Raw genomic sequence first — 21012 nt, forward strand, 5'->3', positions numbered from 1 at the left:
TGCCCGTTTGGAAAACGTAGCTTGCGGCGTGACCTGTTGAGGCTATTATGTAGACGTCATAATGGGTGAAGCCGAGCCGTCGTATCCATCTGCCTGGGCAGACTGACAGGCGCGGCGCGGGCGGCGCCAGCAGCTCCACTCTGCACCTTGGTAATACGCGATCAATAGTGCCCCCTGGTCAAAGAATCGCCTCGGCTTCTGCCATATCAATGCGGACGTCCACCTACCACAGTGAATGCAGTGGTGGGTGAGGCCTAGTATGGAGACCAAGCGACCTTGTGTACGTCTGTGCTTGTAGACACGTGTCGGCTCCTGACCCCCCTGGGGAGGGGTGCCGATTCCTTCCCCCGGGAGAGGGGTCCGGTTACTATTCAGGGGTCCGGGACCCATGAGGGGTCCGGGACTTCCGCGGGGGTCCAGACTCCACGGGGGGTCCGGGGCCCCGGCTGTTCGGGCTGAGCGCCTGCCTCTTCCGAGACACACGGTGTTCCTGGACCTTTCCCAGCCGTGAGACAGGTCCGGAACCGTCGTCAGGAGAATAGGACTCCGGACCGCAGGGGTCCGACTGTTTGGACGTAGTCAAGGATAACTACAAGACCCTTGCCTAGACACAGCAAAAGGGAGTACCCCAGTCCTGGGGTACCGACACATGGGCATAACTTGGCCAGAGCCCATCTGTCACGGCAAGCAGCACGGGGATGAACACATCGGCCACTATGGAAATGGAATGAGATTCCAGTGGTAAAACAAAGCAAGAAAAGGAGGCTTACGAATTGTGAACCATCCGATCCGATCAGAGCTGCCGATCGAGTTGCAGAGAAGAATGAACATTTCAGTGCTGATGATTTCAGAGCTGTGCTGCTGACTCGTGAAGAGGAAGTAAGACTACTGACCGGCAGCAAAGGTTGGATGAGCAGCAAGGGCCGGCGGCGGCGCTGCTCCGGCAGACGGTGCCCGGCCACTGCAGCGCCAGCACGAAGTAGTCGAAGCCCGGCGTGGAGGCAGACGACGAGGAGGCGAGCAGAGCCGCCAACCAGAGCAGGAGGAGCACCGCCATTCGCTCACCCTTCAGCAGGCGCCGGCACGCAGATGCGTCTAGCACTCAGTAGTCCCTGAACATGCTTAATTCTCCAGTACCGTGATGCTACATTTGTTATGGCACTGCACTGGAATGCTGCAGGGATCATGGACACTGAAGAAAGTTCCACTGGAAGGTGGTAGTAGGGTCGTATGGACGAGCTCTGGAAGGTGCCTGAGTAGTGTGCACAGCTTACATCTGGTCCAATTGGTTAAGTCCATTCAGAAGATGCTGAGCACCTGATGCTTCCATGAACCTCTTCAATCTTGAGCCGTAAAGGCAGTGGCGGATCCAGAATTTTTTTGGGAGGCTGGGCAGAGAATAGCAGAAACTTATCATCCATTAACCAAAACAAACATTACAGCCTGGGCAGTATATAATATCATCGACTAGAAAGGCTAGTGTGCATATGTTAAGATGGATACTATATCACATAAATTGTCTCATTATGAATTTATATGGCACTAAAATTAATTATGCGTTATTACGCATGAGGAAAACTCAGTCCCACCAAGCCGTCCAAATGTGTGCTGCGCCTGTAATTTTAGAAGCAGAGAAACTATGCACATGTTCCGTTGGCCGTGGCGGCTGGCTGGTACTGATTTGCTGTGAGAGAAAAATACTGCGGGCTTGTTGGTGGCCAGTGATGATTCTGCTGCTAGCAATTAGCATAACAAAGTGTATACAGTTTTTATAAATACAAATATAAAAATAAATAAAGAAGCTGAGAATGCGCTTGGAACGGGCCCCAGCGCACAACGGGCCGTGTAGTCAAAGCGTCGTCACGCAAGGCATGTCCGCGTGTTTCCTGGCTGCTCGCAGCCAAATAAAAGCTGAGACCGCTGCCGCGGATTGAACAAGCGGAAGAGCCAAAGCCCGTTGGGCTTGCGCAGCACAGAACCGGGGCCCCGCACCGCCCCCAAATCATCACGCTGTGCTGCAGCCGAACGTTGGTCAAAGACGGGACGCGCTCTCTCTCTGCAGCTGCTGCTCGCCGGGCAGCAGCCAGTAATCGCTTCCTGGTCCCCCTCGCATGACACCGCCCCATTTGGCACTGATCAACCACCCACGAGCGCGATTTGCTGTGCCATCACCGCCAATGCCCAGTTCAGCACAGGGGTTATTTTCTAATGACCCCGTCCGTCCTCGTGTGTACGCGACTGCGCGTGCGTGCTGGTGCGGCCGCAGCGGCGGCGCCGCAGAGGGCAGAGCAGCGTGCAGATATGCATGCGGCCGTGCCGTGCCGTGCCGTGCGCTTTCCTCCTCGGCTCTGCGGTTCTTGAGACATTAGACAAGTGTCGGTACACCGCCGGATTAACCACCCACACCTAGGTTGGTTAATCTTTTGGTCGGCGTTTAGCGGTTAAGTGACCTTTAATCAAGGGACACGCTGTCCTCGGCCTTGCCTTTTTATTTTCTTTGGATTGCACTTGTGCAGCTAGTAACAATATGTCTACAGTATGCTGGCTTCAAAAAAAAATATGTCTATGCTACAAAATATCGTATTCCAAATACTCTCACACCAATCTGCTCTACACCTAAAATGACAAATTTGTGGGGAGAAAATAGTCAAATCAAGTTTTGAAAACCGACGAACAGCGATTTTTTTTACCACCGTTAGCTTCTTTTTTTTGCTAATACTACTCCTAAGCCTTGTTTGGTTAGGGGGTCAAAAAGTTTTTAACTTTTTTGCCCCTTTGATTCTTAATTAGAGGTATTAAATGAAGTCTAATTATAAAACAACCTCCACAATCGTAACACTGTAGCATGTGCTGTAGGTAATAAGGTCTTTGAATGCATGATTAGAAAATGATTAGAGACGACTATTGTAGCATCACTATAGCCAATCATGGTGTAATTTAGCTCATTAAATTCGTCTCGATAAATTACATTTTTTCGTAAAAAAGTTTTACAAATAAATTTTATTTAGTACTCCACATATGTTCGTCTTTTCATAAAAAAAATTTTTAAGATGAAAATCAAACATGGCCCTACATCGGGCACCCTCCATGGAGCCGGTACTGGCGTACTACACTGCAGGCGAGGCCCGTGCCCGTGCCCTCGAAAGGGCGGCAGCGGCTAGCAGCACGGAGCCGAGCTCCTCAGCCGCCCATCATTTCTCACCTTCCATGTCTTTTTTTTTTTGAAATATTATTCTCACCTTCCATGTCACACAAACCGCAAGAAAAAGGAGAGGCAAGAATCCAAAACACACATTCCCATCACACCACACCAGTACGCACCCCTCCATGGCAGGGCATGCACCACTTCCCATGCCATGCCCCGCCCCCACTCTCCTCCTCCTTTCCCTTGCTGCAGTCACAATCACAGCTGTCCAGTCAGTCGCCTCGCCAGCGTTCACAAGCGCGTTCACTCCCCTCCTGCTCTCTCCTTCCCTCCCAAACAGCTACTCGTAGTGCTAGCAGCTAGCAAGAGCTCAGGCATACAGCTCACTTCTATCCGAGCGCGTGGGGAGCTCACCGACGCCGAGGCAGGGGATTGCCGTTCCCGGGCACGCCAGCGGCAATGCTGGCGCGGGTGCTGCTCGTGCACCTCCTCCTCTTCATCCCCGCCGCGTCCGCGGCCGACCACCGCCACCGCCACTACCGGAGCAGGAGGGCGCTGCACGAGCCGCTGTTCCCTCTGGAGAGCACGCCCGCGCTGCCGCCGCCGCCGCCCGCGCCGTTCTTCCCGTTCTTGCCGGGCGCCGCGGCGCCCCCGGCGCCGCCGCTGACGCCGGAAGCCGGCTCCGCCTCCACCCCTGCCGCCGACGCCGGCGCGGGCGACGCGTCGTCGACGTCGCCGGCCAACATCTCGTCCCTGGCCGCGCTGCCCGTCTCCCGCTCCGCGCTGCTCCGGTCCTTCCTCTCCTCCCACCGCCTCCTCGCCGTCGTCGTCGCCGTCGCCGCCGTCACCGCGGCGGTGCTCGCGGCCGCGCTCGTGTACATCCTCGCCCGCCGCCGGCGCCGCCCCTCTCCCAAGGAGGAGCCTGCGGTGTACGCAAAGCCCTCCTCGCTCCCACCCGCCAACCCCGCGCTCTACGATGGCGCCGACCAGCGTGGCCGCGGCTCCACGGCCACCGTCTCCAGCACCAGCTCGCCGGAGCTTAGACCGATGCCGCCTCTGCCGAGGCAGTTCCAGCAGACGCGGATGAACTTGCCTTCAAGTTCAAAAGCCGTTCTTGACTCGGCAACAGGGGGCAAGCGGGCGCCAGAGGGTGCTCCACCGCCACCGCCGCCGCCGCCTCCCCCAATGCCACCGGTGAAAGATAACAGCGGCGCCCAAGCGGCAGCTGCTCCTCCGGCGCCGCCCCCGCCACTGCCGCGGGCCGGCAACGGCAGCGGCTGGCTGCCCCGGCGGCTCGCCGAGCGCCCAATGACCACGGTGATCAGGGCCTCGGCGGGCGCAGTTCATCCGGAGGAGTCTCCGGGGCGCGCGCCGTCAGAGAAAGACGCTGACTCGGACGCGGCCGCTTTGCCGAAGTTGAAGCCGTTGCACTGGGACAAGGTGCGCGCGAGCTCCGGCCGACCGACGGTGTGGGACCAGCTGAAGGCGAGCTCTTTCCGGTGAGGCCCTGTCGTCCTTGCACAGTAGCATTACTTGCACACCGTTGCCTCCATTGCATCTCACCTCTGTAACTTGTTAATGTGTTTAACTCCTTGTATGATAATAGAGTGAACGAAGAGATGATCGAGACATTGTTCGTCTCAAATTCAACAAGGCGATCGTCCAAGAGTGGAGGCAAGGGGCCAAATTCCAGTTTGTGCAGCCAGGAGAACAAGGTCCTGGACCCGAAGAAATCGCAGAACATCGCGATAATGCTAAGGGCGCTGAATGCGACAAAGGAAGAAGTGTGCAAGGCTCTCTTGGATGGTGAGTGAGTACACTGACATGAGAGAGTCCTCACAAACCTCTCACTGAGCGTCAATATAACTCTTTCTGACCATTGAGCTTCATGAGCATTTGCGTGTACTGCTGTTGTTGGAAGCAGGGCAGGCAGAGAGCCTTGGAACAGAGCTCTTGGAGATGCTGCTGAAGATGGCGCCTACCAGGGAGGAGGAGATCAAGCTGAAAGAATTTAGGGAGGATGCTCTGTGTAAGCTTGGCGCTGCCGAGAGCTTCCTCAAGGCAGTGCTTGCGGTACCATTCGCTTTCAAGAGAGTGGAAGCAATGCTCTACATCACTAACTTCGATTCAGAGGTTGACTACCTCAAGACCTCCTTCAAGACTCTTGAGGTACTGATACGGATAATGTCCAATCTTTTCCTGCAAAGTTCCATTTATAGCTTTGAATGAAATAATAGTACAAACCCATAACAATGGTTCTGAATTGAATTTTAGTACTGCTCTTCATTTATGTAAGGCTCTCTTTCTGATCATCTGCTGTCATACACCATGTAGCCATTGTAGTATGGTTTGTCCTGATGGGTAAATGAACATCTTGATGACAAAATTATCTATTTAGGAATTTCTCGCCAAAATCAAAATCTCATTCACATATGACAAGAGATGCCTGATGAAAACTCAGCCGTTACCCTGTTTCATTTTGAAATAAATCAGTCTGAACAAATTGCTAATATTCATTGCCATTTCAGGCAGCATGTGAAGAGCTAAGGGGCAGCAGGTTGTTCCACAAGATCTTGGACGCGGTGCTGAAGACTGGTAACCGCATGAACACAGGCACGAACCGCGGGAACGCACATGCCTTCAAACTTGATGCACTCCTCAAGCTAGCTGATGTGAAGGGTGCTGATGGCAAGACAACGCTGCTGCACTTTGTGGTCGAAGAAATCATCAAGTCTGAAGGAGCCAACATTCTAACCACTGGCCAACCAGCCGACCAGGCGAGTGCCCTTGCGGATGATCTGCAATGCAAGAAAGTGGGCCTGAAAATCGTGGCCAGCCTCGGCGGTGAGCTCAACAGCGTCAAGAAGGCAGCGGCGATGGACTCCGACACGCTGGCCAGCTGCGTCGCCAAGCTCTCCTCCGGGGTCAGCAAGATCAGCGAGGTCCTGCATCTAAGCCAGCACGTCGGCTCCCAAGACAGCTGCAGGCGGTTCCGCGCCTCCATCGGCGAGTTCCTGCACAAGGCCGAGGCTGAAATCACCGCGGTGCAGGCTCAGGAGGGCCGCGCCATCGCCCTCGTCAGGGAGACCACCGAGTTCTTCCACGGCGATTCGGCCAAGGAGGAAGGCCACCCGCTGAGGATCTTCATGGTGGTGCGCGACTTCCTCGCTGCCCTTGATCACGTCTGCAAGGACGTCGGGAAGATGAATGAGCGGGCGGCGACGGGTGGCTCGTCGCGGCTGGTGGAGAGCTCGAGCTCATCGCCGTAGCCGTTGGGGGTGCAGCATTGATAGCACCAGCAGCCTGAGCAAGAATCTGCATCTTGTTGTCTAGAAGAACATCAGTGCAGGCTCAGACGTAGGACCATACTAAATATTTTGTACTACCTGGAGAAGATAAATGTAGAGTGAAGCCTATATGTCCTGCATAATTAAGCATGATGAACATCATCCCTGCCAATGGCCTACCAAAGGTGAAAGTGGCATTGTACATGATTCCGCATGCTGGTAATTTTACTGTTGGATGGGAGCTTTTGACGAACTGATGATAAAGCTCAGTCTCACGATTAAAGTAGGTAGTACTGTTGCTAGCTCTTGAGAGTCCTGACATGATTCGTCCTTAAACCCTTCTCCCGTCTTTTCACATTGTTTAATTTTCTTTTTTTGAAAAAACACATTGTTTAATTTTCTCTTCATACTTTCTAATGCATGCTGAACACACTTTGCTGAAATGACCACAAAAGATGCATAAAATCATTTGATCATGGCCGTGTTTGGTTATTTTCGTGCACGTTTTTCGAGAAGAGAATCTTGTATGCATGGAGTACTAAATGAAGTCTATTTGCAAAACCTTTTCAGAGACGAGTGTAACTTTTCGCGATGAATCTAATGACGGTAATTAATTGATGATTTGCTACAGTGATGTTACAGTAATCATTCTCTAATCACACGGTCAAAGATCTCATTAGATTCGTCTCGCGATTTACACAGGGGGTTGTGGAGATGGTTTTGTAATTAGACTTTATTTAATACTCGTAATCAGTGGTCAAAGTAGGTTGAAATTTTTTTCACCCTGCAACCAAACACGGCCCATTACAAAGTGCTCTACCGACAAGAACGTTTGACAAAGCGATGATGCAAAAAGGCAGTTGGAAAAAGAAACGCATGGAACGGCCATTAGTACCTTTCGAGGGCAAATAATAAATAAATAAATAACATGAAGGTAGTGCTCTCTCAAAAGAACATTTTGAGTCTCGAGGAATATGTTATTGTACACTACGTATGGTCTCTTTAAAAAATCACAAATATTTATAAAAAGAAAAAAAAATCACATATGGTGCCATGGAGCTACAGACTACAGCTATGCCATTCTATTGCCGGCATGCTACTTATATCTGCTGATAGCTGCTGCTCAAATCATCACCAAATCCCCCGTTAACTGGTACGACAAGTGAGATATCAACTTTCAAGTAACAAACGTCGGAAACAAGTGGTTCAGCAGAAGGACTGACTAGTTACATAAACCCTCTGCTTCCATGCGCTCTAGTATGCGACGCGCCTCTTCTTCGGTCGAGGGAACAACATTGCGAATCTTCAATCCTTTTTTCAACAAGTCGCTACAGACCGTGAAGGTGAAGTGAAATGTGTTGGAGACCTGTTCGTTGGACAGCATTGTCAGCAACCAAACAAGCAAAAGGATTAGAAGTATAGTTGATGAAGCCAAATAGTCTAGCATCACTTAATGCAAATTGAGTGGAATTCTGGGATTACCTCACTTTTCCGAAGCTCAGGCCTTGTTACATGAGCAACAACTTCAACATTGACCAGGGGCTGCTCTGGATTGTCAAGCTGGGTATACAAGACACATGATTTGAATCGAAGAAAATCTCCTACATCCACCTGTGTAAGAACAGCAAAATGTTTAAACCTATCCTTCATTGAAATGTATTGTCAATTTTCAAATGGGCTAGATTTCGTATATGACAACACGAAGCATCAATATTTTTTTCTTGCAGGACAACATAGAATGTAGGTTGCGGTTAATACCAGTCAAATATGACAAAAGGGAAAAGTACTTCGCTAACTATAAAACTGATGGCCCAGTTGACACCAGATGGATTTGAATAACTGAGAACTAGCCAAAAAGAATAAGGCTTACTGGTTTTAAGAAGTCAACATGATCAACTTCAAGAAAACAAGGTCTCTGTCCAACAAAGGCATATGCAGTTGAGAAGGCAAGCTCAAAAGCTCGGTGCATCAAGAAACCACCAAATATCCTTCCATGCAAATTTCGTTGCTGAGGCTGGCAGACGAGAGAGTTCTCCAGGCGGGTATCCTTCAACAAGATGCTATCTCTATCAGCTAAAGCAGGCAGATCAGAGAAAACACGACCCTCTGCAAGTAATGCATTCAGCCTCTCAGCCTCAGCACGAAGCTTATGTATCCCATTCTCAAGCCCTCCCTTCTGTTCTTCTCTCTTCCTTTTTCTCATCTTATCACGTGCTTCTCTCTCACTAAATAGTTGCTTCTCTCTTTCAGTTTCAGGTGAAAGGCGGTTCACTGGAGCAGATTTTCCAGTCTTAGAATCGCGTGCAACAAATGTGAAGTTAGCAGTCAATGCAATTGGATCAGACTGATTATCACCATCTGTTGCAAGATATTTGCAAGTCAGGTAAAGAAAAATAGAACATAAAAATCAATCAAACATCATTGTCCAACCCAATAAATAAACATCTAGATCGACCATCTACTGAGTCATAATTTCCGATCAATAATACCTTGATCAACCTGAGTCACTTCAATCTGTATATCAATTGATGAACGGCCAACATAAGTAACAGCTCCAGCAATCTTCAAATCAGTGTCCACACGAATAGGCTTTTTTAGCTCCATTTTATCAACAGAAGCAGTCACAACCAAAAGGGGTCTTGTTGTGCTATCTTCATCAGAACAATGCTGCACATCAATCAAGTTTTGTCAAAAAGGCTACAAAAAGCATGAACAACACAAAGTGAAATGAATAAAAAAAATTGTACACCTTCCACCCATAGTTATCAGTATGTACCATATTCAATCAACTAGAAGTCTGAAACAATTGGCAGTAGGGAACACAAACACTTGACTAATCGGCATCAGTGAGCTAGCTATGGAAATGGAACGAGTGAACAGCGCATCATCTGTTGCTTCCACTACCATACTGGCAACATTGATTCGCTACCACAACTTCCTAATAAAAATATTTTTCTGGTAGCAATTTTGGCTGCCGTATTCACAGGAGTCATATTTCACAATTTTGGTAGCAATTAGCTAGTAACAAAACAGTTTGCAGGGTTCACCAGAATCATATCCATAGAACCAAGATACCAGTACCAAGACATCATAGACTCCAAAAATTATGGCTGCAGCTCACCGAGGCTATAAGTTATAACATGGTGCCAGTCCTCTTGTTCAGTCCATAAATTGTAACGAGCTTCAGGTTCATAGTTGAGCTAGATAATTCTACCATTTCCATGTCGATGCAACCAATCTCAGAAAGAAATTATAGCAATTACAGGGACATTGTGGAACTGGCGAATTGAACCATATCCATATACATTTTCAAGATTTGGAGCCAGGTAGTAGGACCCGATTCATCTAATGTTGTGAAGTACACCATGTAAAATTGGAAAACAAGTAAATCTCAGGATAGTTGCAGCGGCAGCCGGCAGGAGATTACCCTCTCACCGATCTCCACACCTATAATAGAAGATCGAAATGGGCGTCGCGTTACCTTGACGGCGATGGTGCCGGCGAGCGCGTCGAGGTCCTCGAGCAGCTTCCCGATGCGCACCTCGTTCCAGGGGTCCCGGTACTGCTCCCGGAGGATGTCGTCGGTGGCGAACTTGTACACGATGCTGGTCCGGCTCTGCGCGGGCGTCTTGACGAGCAGCTCCGTCGGCGCGCGCTGCTCCCCCGCGCCGGCGTCGGCGGCGTCGGCGGCGGCGCCGTTCCCCGCGTCCATCATCCGCTCGAAGATGCTGGAGCGCGCCTCCCAGAGCGCGTTGGTCACGGGCGAGTGGTACATCCCGGGCCACAGGCTGAGCGGCCTCCGCGCCGACTTGCCCGCGTCGATCGCCGCCCCGCCCCCCTCCCCCGATCCGCCGCCGCCGCCGTTCCCCAGGTGGGAGACCACCTTGATCGGGGAGTCCATGCCCGGCGGTGGTTCCTGACCCGGGGGATCTCCCGAGGCGCTCGACCGGGAACGGGGGCTTCCCGCGGACGGTTCGAGGACGAGGGGCGCGAAGGGTCTCGGGGGGATTCGCGAGGTGGCGCCGCGGCGGAGGGTTCTGGAGAGCAGCGACGTCGCTGTCAGGCGCGTCGTCATGGGTGGTGGTGGTACTTGGCGGATGCGGGGCTCCCTCCGGCCATGTGGGAGTGGGAGGGGGGTAGAAGAGGGGCAGGTGGGCCACGGCTTCCTCGCTGCGTCGCCTTGACCGCGGTCAGAAGCAGAGAGATCGCTTGGAGAGAGAGTGAATGAATTGGTCGATGCTGGTGCGGGCTAGTTTACCGCGCCGAAGAAGATCGGCCCAATCGGTCCACGAGATTGGAAGGGCCTATTACATACGCGGCCCATCAGGGTTGCCAGGCGGAAGAAGCGTTTTTTTTTTGAGAGGCACCCACAACTCACTCCAGAAACATTCTCCCGTGAAGCAAAAGGAGAATTTTACCCTACCAAAACAGAAAGAAGTTAAGAAGAGAATTTTATAGAAATGAGGCAAGAGGCTTGTGCCGTGTGTTGCTCGCCTGGAAAGCAACCGCCAACCGGAGGAAGAACCGGATCGCGGGGGAATCGTCCGACGCTGACCGCCTCGCCTCGCTTGGAGTCCGGGTCCGACCGCCGCGACCGGATAGTGCAGGCTGGTGCCTGGCCGCCGCCAACCAGTCGACAGCCGTGTACGTGCGTCGTCGCCGGCGTGCCGTGGCCAATGAGTGCACGGTTGTTTGTTGTGGGCGAGCGGACGGACGGACGTCGCAAAAGGAATCGCCACCCGTGCTACAGGATGCACATCTCGGCTTCCAAACAAATTTCATTTTGCTATAGACTACACAGAGCCCTTTCGATTTAGGAGTATATGAAGAGCCCTTTCGCTAGTGTACGGTGCGGGTCATTTCTGTCAACTGCTATGCCGAGCGCCCACAAGCATACATCCTTCAGACACGGCACGGCAGCGCTTCGGCGATCGGCGCCACACAGGCAGTCCACTTCGCAGACGCGACTAGCCAGCGAAGGCACGGCCATGGGTTCCCACACCGGCGGCGACGGCGAGCGGACAGCCGCCGGCGGTGGCAGCAGCCACGTGCTCCTCCTGCCGTACCCGAGCCAGGGCCACGTCCACCCGATGCTCCAGTTCGGCAAGCGCCTGGCGTTCCACGGCCTGCGCCCCACGCTGGCGGTCACCCGCTTCATCCTCGCCACCTGCGCGCCCGACGCCGCCGCGCTGGGCGGCGTCCGCCTCGCCGCCGTCTCGGACGGCTTCGACCGCGGCGGCTTCGGCGAGTGCGGCGACGTCACCGCCTACCTCGCCCGGCTCGAGGCCGCGGGCTCCGCGACGCTGGCGGAGCTCCTCCGGGACGAGGCCGCCGCCGGCCGCCCCGTCCGCGCGGTGGTCTACGACGCGTTCCTGCCGTGGGCGCGGGCCGTGGCCCAGCGCCACGGCGCCGCGGCCGCCGCCTTCTTCACGCAGCCGTGCGCCGTCAACGTCACCTACGGGCACGTTTGGCGCCGCCGGGTGGGCGTGCCGGCGGATAGGGGGATAGTCCGCCTGCCCGGGCTGCCGGCGCTCGAGCCGGAGGGCCTGCCGTGGTTCCTCAGGGTCGGCCCCGGCCCTTACCCTGCCTACTTCGAGCTGGTGATGCGCCAGTTCCAGGGCCTGGAGGAACCCGACGACGTGCTCGTCAATTCGGTCCACGAGCTGGAGCCCGAGGTGAGCTGCATGCTCTCTTCATCGGTTCATCCCTATCGCTGCTTGCTGCCGTCGTAGATGCTTCCAGATTCCAAACACACCATCGTTCTCAGATGCATCTTTCAGTGGTGGACTGGTAGTGTGGTTGGTAGTCGTCATCTCGAATTTCAGTACATAGTTACGATCAAATCTGTCATGATCTTATATCTTTTTTTTCCACTCAACTTGCACACTACTAGTAGAGTAGTAGTACGCACTTGCTGACTTGCATCTCATCGTCAGAACAAAATATGAGTCAACTTTCAATTGGTTGGCATCTTGTTGTGTATCCCGAGTTCAATTTTCAAGTCGCCCGTCACCTTCCTGACAGCTGGAGCTGTTGGATTATTACTCTTGTGCTTGCAACTTGGAAAAAAGAATCTCGTGGAGGAGGCTGGGCCAGCCATGTCGACGTTACGATGCATCTATCGTGCACTGACGCCGTGCGCGGCCTCTCGCAGGAGGCGGAGTACATGGCGTCGGCGTGGCGCGCCAAGACGGTCGGGCCGACGGTGCCGGCGTCCTACCTCGGCGACGGCCGCCTCCCGTCCGACACCAAGTACGGGCTCCACCTCTTCGAGCTGACCACCGCGCCGTGCGTGGCCTGGCTGGACGCGCGTCCGCCGCGCTCCGTGGTGTACGCCTCCTTCGGCAGCCTGTCGGACCTGGACCCGTCGGAGATGCGGGAGGTCGCGCGCGGCCTCCTCGACGCCGGGCGGCCGTTCCTCTGGGTGGTCCGCGCGTCGGAGGCCCACAAGCTGCCCGCCGGCTACGAGGAGGAGGCGGCCCGCGGCGGCGGGCTGGTGGTGTCGTGGTGCCCGCAGCTGGAGGTGCTGGCGCACCGCGCCGTGGGGTGCTTCCTGACCCACTGCGGGTGGAACTCGACGGCGGAGGCGCTGGTGGCCGGCGTGCCGATGGTGACCGTGCCGCAGTGGACGGACCAGCCCATGAACGCCAGGTACGTGGAGGCCGCGTGGCGCGTCGGCGTGCGGGTGCGGCCGGCGGCCGCCGACGGGCTCGTGCGGAGGGGCGAGGTGGCCGGGGGCATCCAGGAGGTGATGGGCGGCGAGAGGAGCGGCGAGTACAGGCGCAACGCCGCCGCGTGGATGGAAGAAGGCCAGGGCGGCGAGCAGGGAGGGCGGCAGCTCGGACAGGAACATCGCCGAGTTCGTGGCCAAGTACTCCAACTCCAAGTGATCAGATGATAGAGCAACACGTACGTATCTTTGGCCTGTATTGAAGAAGAGAGGGGACAAGACATTCTATCATGCCTGTCTATTCCACAATTATTATCTCTAATATGAGTTGATTTTCACGCTCGAGGCGAAGTCCAATTTAATTTCTCATTTCCAGTTCAATGGTGCCACAAGAGTTGCATGGAGTAATCGACCACATGACCCTAAATAAGAACTCTAACATTTCAACTTAGCACAGAGGATAGTAAAAGGTTTTAGTTTGACGGCAGAAAATGCGGTAACTTAAAATTCAACATCATATCTTCTAACAATTTGGACATCATGATATGCCCTAATCATCATCCCTCTAGCTCGATCATTATGACAGAATGACAAGTAAGCCTCCTTCAATCAAGTCTCAATTTCTTGATTTGAGCTAGCCCTCTTCTTGTTTGCTTTCACTTCATTCTTCTTACCTTCTTGTTTGATGGCTCAGCTGTGAAAAAAATTGCATGATCGGGCACAGCAACAATAAATATAGGACGAACATTGATATGATGAAAGGTTAACATACCGTTAGGCTTAGGCACATTGGACGACTCTATTTTATCATACACCATTTGAAGCAACTCCTTAATGGTAGCCTGGTTATCCTGAAAAGTTGAAAACAGGAAAGTTTAACTAAAATAGAAAAAATATTGTATTAGATAATTGGAAGAAAAACTCTGCACCTTATAAAGCACTTCTAACATTAGACAAGCAAAAAAATATCTAAACATTTGACCTTGTACACATTTGTCTAGAGGGCACAGAGGGTCACGTTTTGGCATGTATCTTTCGCATTTTGCAATACCAATAATCTGTTTTCAAGAATGCATTGCAGTATTGACACTTAGATCTACAAGATTCATGAACACAATTAGAAGAAAATGAATATGTTAACTTACTTCTCCAACTCCAAGCCATTCTCTCAGCACTTGCAACATTGTCCTAGCAGAAACACCATCCTTCATATTCCTACCAAAAGTTGCTAGATGGAGTCCAATAACTTTACCATCTCTAAACAAAGGAGCACCCCCTAAACCTCCGGCGACACCAAAGCTATAGACGATCTTTTCGTCAGTGGCGGATCCAGACTAGAAAGGGAGGGGGGGCTCAACTATACAATATTCATCTTCAACCTTGAGCTTTCTTCAATGGCAGGGGAAAAAATCAAGGGGGGGCTCCAATGGAGTTTCCGGGGGCAGGGGGCTCGAGCCCCCCCAGCCCCCCTGCTGGATCCGCCCCTGCTTTTCGTAGTACTCTTGGATGTCCTCCCATATATATATGCGTCGGTACTGTGCATGACAAAACAAAAGAAACATATATGTTTTCATGCAAGAACCATAAGTACGTGGAGTAAGTATAAAATGGCGACTAAATGGCTTCTGTTTTTCATTGTAGTGTATACTTACCTAATTCTTCCTGCGTAAATTCCCGGCTCCTTGATCAGAAACTGGACCAATATTCCATTTTTGTCAGGTAGGATTGGGGTGCTATATCCAAGTAGTGCGACCATGTCATCTTGCTTTATTTCATCAATAGAGAACTCTACACATGGGTACTCGGGCACATTACCCTTAAGTGAAAACAACAACAGATCACGTGCACCATCTCGGCAATGGATCTTCTCAACTGGGTAATCCCTATCCCCATGATAGAACCTGATCACTTCACCCATTTTCTTTTTCATAAATTTGTGGTCACAGGTGAGAGACAAGCTTCTCTTTTCACCTCTAAACACGAGGAAGGCTGTCCCGGTTTCAACAACATCCTTCTTAGCAGACACTCGGATGATCCTCACTACACTTCCACGGAATGGAATTGTTGATTCAACTAGTAGTTGTTTGTGTTCCTTTGTTGTCAAGCCGAATACTGTAAATTCACCTATGAAGTAACAGAATATCACTTCAACATAACAATCATAAGTGATATATCTAAGCCACCTCAGTTGGGTCAAACTTAAACAATAGGGTTGGGCTGGGTGTCTAGGTTGCATGTAAACCAACCGAAACAGTCTTGTCGCGCATGAGGCGTGAGCAAAGATATACGTACCACGTGAAGAAGAAGAAGAAGAAGAAGAAGAAGAAGAAGAAGAAGAAGAAGAAGAAGAAGAAGAAGAAGAAGAAGAAGAAGAAGAAGCACCAGCAGCAGCTCCTCCTTCCATGTGGCCGGCTTCTCCTCCGAAATAAGCTTCCAAGCTTTCAGTTCCACTCCTTTCCTCTTCTTGATGCCAACCACCAGCGATCTTTGCTGAGCGAAAATTTGTGTAATTTAAAATAAAATTTTAATAAGCAGTTAAATATGCTCTACCTGTCTACCGATTGTTGTATATTAATTGAGCTACCTTCTTTTCACCTCTTTATAGCTTACTAAAAGACTTGTGGAAGAATTAATATATAATTTTTCTAAATTGATGTCTATCTTCAGGGATATGCATTCTAAAACAGTCAGATTATGGCACTTCTCACAAAATTCTCCATTATGCATATCCCTGAATTTTGTGAGAAGTGCTATAATCACGGTAATAATTCATGTTTAGAACTAAACTTGCCTTGGAGTTGCTGCAGATTTTTCACCCTAGCTAGCTTTCAGTTTTAGGTAGTCACTGCCACTGCTCTGCATTAAGCCAAAAATAAGATTACTCAATATGAAGATCACCAAGAAAACAAGTACACTAACAAGTACACCAAGACAAGATCAACGACTTTTAATCTTTGACAACTGAACGCAAATTTACTTTTTGCATCATTATCTCAAGGATATATATAACTCATACGTGCATGTGAACAGAGAAATAAATTAAACGAAACTGACACATACTATGCAGGTAATAAATTGATTTGGGAGTGGCTACAATAATATTATTAGATATTTGCTACAAAAAAAACGAAGATATGATTCAAATCTACAAAACCACAATGGTTATTCATGAAGCTAATTTATTAAATACTAATACAAAAGTTCCAGATGGATGAGTGTACTGCTACTGCCTACTAGTATCATCTGACAAAGTTAGAACAGAAAAGTACTCATCATCAGAAACTGATTCAGATACCCAGCAGAACAAAGAAAAGAAAAAGGAAAGAACTGATTCAAACAAAGGGAAGTGTATATTTTGAAGTCAATAACTGTTCATTTGTGCGATGACTTACATGATCTTATATAATTATAACACTATTAGTTGGTCCATTCTGATTCTTTGTTGGATTGGATCATTTGAACAAGGTGGAAACTGGTGAGTGATGACCTAATTAATGTTCTTTTCAGGTTCGAAAACGTACATGGCAAAGACTGTGAAACAGGAAAATTGCAAACCATAACGAACCCCGCTAGAAATTCACCAGATCTAAAATGCATCAAACATGACCAAATCAAAAGCGCGAGCTTATGCAGTTCTCCTCCAAGACCCAAAATCCCGGTGAAACCGCGCCCCTAATAAACAAGATAAAAGACGCAATAACACCGCCATCCGCGTTTCCCCGAGAGGCGAGGGCAGATCCGGGAAAAGATCTATCTGGAGCAAAGATCCTGCCAGTGCTACTACTAGCGCGAACACAAGCATATTGTGCTGCGTGGACGCGTGCGTGTAGCCGCATACCTCTGGCCGATGCAGAGCTCGTAGAGCTTGCGGTGGTTACCCGTTGGAGAAGACGATGATGAAGACGAGCGCGACCTCGGCGTCGCAGAGCACGGAGAGCTCGGACGCCTTCCTGAGCAGGCTGTTACGGCGCTTGCCCAAGGCCGTAGATCTTGTTCTCGAACCGTTTCAGCTCAACCCGTCCCTCCCCATGGCGCTAGCAGCTTCATCCGCGCAAGCCTAGCTAGCTCCTCGATCCAGCGATGGAGAAAATCGAATCGAAGCGAAGGGGAAAGTGGAGAGGAGCCGTGCGAGGAGGGTCAGAGGGTGAGGGGAGGGCGGCGCTAAAGAGAAAAGCGAAAGCGGTGGCCGGGGTGAGGTTGAGAGGTTAGGGTTGCCATTCTCGGCAAAGTGGTAGGCAAGCGCGTAGCCCTAGAGGCGCCCGTGATAGCTCGTACGTACGCACACGCAACCTTTGCATTCAACCAACCTTTGCACTCGCAGCCCTAGAGTGCAGCTTGATAAGTTTCTTTTTTTTAAAAAAAAGAGTGCAGCTTGATATCAGTCTCTCTCTCTCTGTGTGTGTAGAATTTATCTCCTTTTTTTTGAAATGCATAATTTATCTCCTTCAGAAGAACAAAAGACATGTCTAACATGTAAAAAAATGTTTCATCGTTTGAAGGATACATGCTACTGATGTACATATATATGTTGGCCTGTTGGAGTTGGACAAGATGATAGCAGCAGTAGCGCGACGAGAAATGAAGAGCAGCTAGCTAGGTCAGTGAGAGATGGAAAATAAACTCGATTGCTAGATCGCATAGAGGGGTACCGGTGGTTAACGAGATAGCCAGCGGTTCGATATTAAGGCCGGAGCCGACCAAACTCACGATCAACCCCACGCCGGCGCGGGAACGAAGAGCACGGATGCAGACACCGGACACGCCATGGTCTGCCGGATAAAGACACACCCCGCCCGGAAAGGGGGAGGGCAAAACGTCAAACATCCAACGGAGTACGGACGCGCCGCTGCCGATCCAACAGGCCACGGCAGCGCGCGTCGCTTGCTCCTCCGTTGGCCATGACGGAGAGGCCACGCCAGGCACGCGCGAGAGGCCTGGCCTGCGTGTGCGTGGGACGTCGACGGCCGGGCCGGCCGGAGGGCGTGAAGGACGACAGCACGCGCGCACGCCCGCCGGTTCGCGCCGGCGCCGGCCGGGACTGCAACTGCAATCAATGGGCCGCTGCGGGCTGCGGCGATCAGTCAGCCGGCCCGGGCGCCGTGCCGCGCGCTGCATCACACGCAAAGCCTGTGCCGCGGCCCGCGGGCGGGGGCGCCGTGCCCCACCGGGCCACTGGCCATGCTGCGTGTGGCTTTGTAGGAGTAGTTTTGCTGTCTCTACAAGCAAAACTACTCCTACAAGATTAATTATTACACGTTCCTGCCGTGGGCAGATAGAGAGGTTGGGGAAGGGTTCATTGGAGGACAGAGTTAATTATTACAAGATTTTAATTGTAACTTCGTCTCTCATTTTTAATTTTGATAGTACAAAATTTAGGAAAAATCAAATTCTAGTGACATAGCATTTCCGATAGCTTTTCTAATGAAATTAGTTATAGGCATTTTCCACCGGACAATGTTGGTGTCTAACTAACTGTAAATAATGCGCGCACCTACCTTTTTAAACAACTTATACCCACAAAACCCAATGATTCAGGCATGTATCCGATCATCATTATTTGGAGTGCGCAATAGTTCAATAATACCTCCTTTTTTATTTGTAGAAGAGAATACATGGTAGCACTCCAATAACTTTAAAATTCTTGGACCCTTTAATATTCTTGAACAACCCCCAGGTGCCTTTTGCAGCCTCACAAGTACTGAAGATCTTCTCATGGTTCTTGGCTTCATCTTGTAACTAGAAACCTTGGCGCGGCTTTGCCGCGCCCTTTTGAATGTTGAGCCATTGTTTATGTGTCAATATGGCTTGATAGCCTGTATTAGATACTATTTTTAAGTAGAAATATGATAGCATATATAAATAGTAAGACTTAGAATATATACTCTGAACTATGTATTATCAGAACTATGTATTCTCTGTGTGCATAGCATATATGCTAAACCTCTATGGCAGGATCTCTACCATAGTTATCTCCAGTTATTCTCGCATTCAAACAATATGCTATTGCACTCATCCTAAGTTGACAGTAACTACTGAAATTATATGAATTGTGAACTAACCTAAGAAGACAAAGAATTGGATTTGAGCTGTGATTATGAGTTTAGGAGGCCCAACTTCTGTAAATTGCTCTAAATGCAAAGACAATGAGGTTTGTTATGACATCAAGAGCTTTTCTCCTGTATACAGAAGAGGTTTAGCTTCAGCCATCAATATGATGGTGTCACCTGATACAAATACATCATCAGTGGGAGATGGTAGTTCTGCAGAGGTGAACTATTCTAAGCTTCAGCGGTGGCATTTAACATGGCCAAGAAACTTATGGTTACATCGTTAGAAGTATGCTAACATCAGAATATGTCCCTAACAAAAAATTTAACAGGTTTAATCTGAGTCAACAGTTAAATTTATGTCTGAGAATTGTTACCTTAGGCAAGGATAGTAGCCTGAATATCTCTGATTCCTATTTACAGCTTTCATCAGTTAGATCTCCTTGTCAGCTGCATATATGGACACTTTCATTCTTGTTTTTGCAAAACTCTGAATATGGTTATTTGGTCAGTAATTGAAACAACTGCATAGGCAAATCATCGAGCACATGGTGTGCATGGTCCACAAGTGAGGTGTTGCTGAGCATCAGAATATGGAATGGGAGCGGGAGCAACCACCATCGTCTGTCCTCGACTGCACACGGAGCTCCAACTTAACAATTCCAAATCAATGTTGTTGTTATTGTCTCTAGGCAGTACACCACGGTCTCAACCAGTGTGGTGGCGATTTCAGATGAGATAGCAATGCCACCAATGTGACCGAAGCCACCAAATGGGATCCCCTGGAGGAGCACGGCGAGGCCGCTGTTGTGAAGACGGTGACGGGCTGAGGGACGGGGCTTCCGGGCTTGGCAACTCCTGCTCGTGGGGGCGCGTTTCTTGGCGGTTTCGGCCTCTCCTCTTCACAGCGGCGCCCGAGCCCCTCTGTCTCGCTCCTTGGGACCGCCCCTACAGCTTACTTCCGCTGTGGCGGCGGTGCGTCAGCGTACACCATGGGCACCGTGGTGTGGTCCTCCTCCAGGGCACCTTTCCGCCGCATGCTGCGGGGTATGGGAGCGACTGGCAATGGCATCGGGCCTGCCTGCTGCAACGAACTGTGGCCGCAACTACTCGTGCTGCTGCAGGGAGAGCGGCGGAGATGGTGGCTGGTACCGGCACGGCCACACGGCCGTCGCGACTACTGGAGGCGGGGGCGGGTGAGGCGCTGTTTGGACGGAAGGTCGCGTGGAACGGTCCAAAAGGTAAACTGAGGTAGGAAGCTTCGCAAATTCGGACTACGTGGCCTCACCAATGCTCAATTTTGGCCCGATGGCAGGGTCGGCTTTCATCTATTAGAGATGGTCCAGTACTGTTCATGAAAAGATCAAAACAAACAGTAGTTTTTTCATGGAAAAACTACGTATAAGGAAAAAATTAGCTATTAAATGATCCTCTAACTTTCATGTGTCTATTTACACAACTATTCCAGTAAGAGCTATCGGTTCTTCAATCAGTACCAGTTGCTTCATTCAATTTATTCTTAATACGTAGGTCTGGATTGACACACTCAAGTATCACGACACTATCATCTTTCTTTACTTCATCCTTAAAGAACTCGAGACATTCGTCTTTGGGCACGAACTCCACAAAAAATAACAAAGTATCATGTTCATCGTCCCCACTTCGCTAGAGCATCTTCGCAATTGGGTAATGTTGTTGTCCATGATATAACCTAATATACTCTCCATTTTTAACTTTCCCAAAATTATGCTCACATGTGAGAAACAAACTCTTTCTGTCACCACTGTACATAAGAAAACCTGTGCCGGTTCCAACAGCTTGCCCCTTACAACACTTTCTCGAAACGGCTGTGTAAATTCAACA

General features: G+C 50.4%; 3 protein-coding genes and 1 pseudogene across 4 annotated transcripts; 2 read left to right on the forward strand and 2 right to left on the reverse strand.

Annotated features, from left to right (window-relative positions):
- The first annotated feature begins 3323 nt into the window (after positions 1-3323).
- Positions 3324-6734, forward strand: LOC120684282 (formin-like protein 15). The gene is made up of 4 exons (XM_039966186.1): positions 3324-4644; positions 4752-4951; positions 5070-5314; positions 5674-6734. The coding sequence occupies exons 1-4, from the start codon at positions 3605-3607 to the stop codon at positions 6412-6414; spliced, it is 2226 nt and encodes a 741-aa protein (XP_039822120.1). The 5' UTR covers positions 3324-3604; the 3' UTR covers positions 6415-6734.
- A 598-nt stretch (positions 6735-7332) lies between these two features.
- Positions 7333-10582, reverse strand: LOC120684313 (acyl-coenzyme A thioesterase 9, mitochondrial-like). Its single transcript, XM_039966191.1, has 5 exons — positions 9914-10582; positions 8922-9099; positions 8303-8790; positions 7915-8043; positions 7333-7798 (listed from the first exon to the last, which is right to left on the reverse strand). Exons 1-5 carry the CDS (start codon positions 10505-10507, stop codon positions 7655-7657), a joined length of 1533 nt encoding a protein of 510 aa, XP_039822125.1. The 5' UTR covers positions 10508-10582; the 3' UTR covers positions 7333-7654.
- A 720-nt stretch (positions 10583-11302) lies between these two features.
- Positions 11303-13447, forward strand: LOC120684298 (annotated as a pseudogene).
- On the reverse strand, positions 13431-17301 carry LOC120684325. 2 transcript variants are annotated; one of them, XR_005679245.1, is made up of 5 exons: positions 15395-15451; positions 14755-15226; positions 14248-14637; positions 13875-13953; positions 13431-13796 (listed from the first exon to the last, which is right to left on the reverse strand). XR_005679245.1 is itself a non-coding variant. In XM_039966199.1 (5 exons), the coding sequence occupies exons 2-3, from the start codon at positions 15504-15506 to the stop codon at positions 14460-14462; spliced, it is 930 nt and encodes a 309-aa protein (XP_039822133.1). In that variant the 5' UTR covers positions 15507-15958; positions 16941-17301; the 3' UTR covers positions 13431-13796; positions 13875-13953; positions 14248-14459. The 2 variants fall into 2 exon arrangements, 1 of the variants encoding a protein (XP_039822133.1); XM_039966199.1 differs by adding an exon at positions 16941-17301 and having other exon boundaries at positions 14755-15958.
- Positions 17302-21012: the final 3711 nt, after the last annotated feature.

This window comes from Panicum virgatum, chromosome 2K (genome assembly GCF_016808335.1).
Source record: "Panicum virgatum strain AP13 chromosome 2K, P.virgatum_v5, whole genome shotgun sequence".
Taxonomy (NCBI): Eukaryota; Viridiplantae; Streptophyta; class Magnoliopsida; order Poales; family Poaceae; genus Panicum; species Panicum virgatum.

Excerpts from the sequence above, each read along its gene's own strand:
- LOC120684282 (XM_039966186.1), top strand. The coding sequence starts at position 3,605 with ATGCTGGCGCGGGTGCTGCTCGTGCACCTCCTCCTCTTCATCCCCGCC. Across the intron at positions 4,645-4,751 it reads CTGAAGGCGAGCTCTTTCCG|AGTGAACGAAGAGATGATCG; the intron begins GTGAGGCCCTGT and ends GTATGATAATAG. Across the intron at positions 5,315-5,673 it reads CCTCCTTCAAGACTCTTGAG|GCAGCATGTGAAGAGCTAAG; the intron begins GTACTGATACGG and ends TTGCCATTTCAG.
- LOC120684313 (XM_039966191.1), bottom strand. The coding sequence starts at position 10,507 with ATGACGACGCGCCTGACAGCGACGTCGCTGCTCTCCAGAACCCTCCGC. Across the intron at positions 9,100-9,913 it reads CCGGCACCATCGCCGTCAAG|CATTGTTCTGATGAAGATAG; the intron begins GTAACGCGACGC and ends ATTGATGTGCAG. Across the intron at positions 8,791-8,921 it reads AGTGACTCAGGTTGATCAAG|ATGGTGATAATCAGTCTGAT; the intron begins GTATTATTGATC and ends ATCTTGCAACAG.
- LOC120684325 (XM_039966199.1), bottom strand. The coding sequence starts at position 15,506 with ATGGAAGGAGGAGCTGCTGCTGGTGCTTCTTCTTCTTCTTCTTCTTCT. Across the intron at positions 14,638-14,754 it reads ATTTACGCAGGAAGAATTAG|TACCGACGCATATATATATG; the intron begins GTAAGTATACAC and ends TGTCATGCACAG.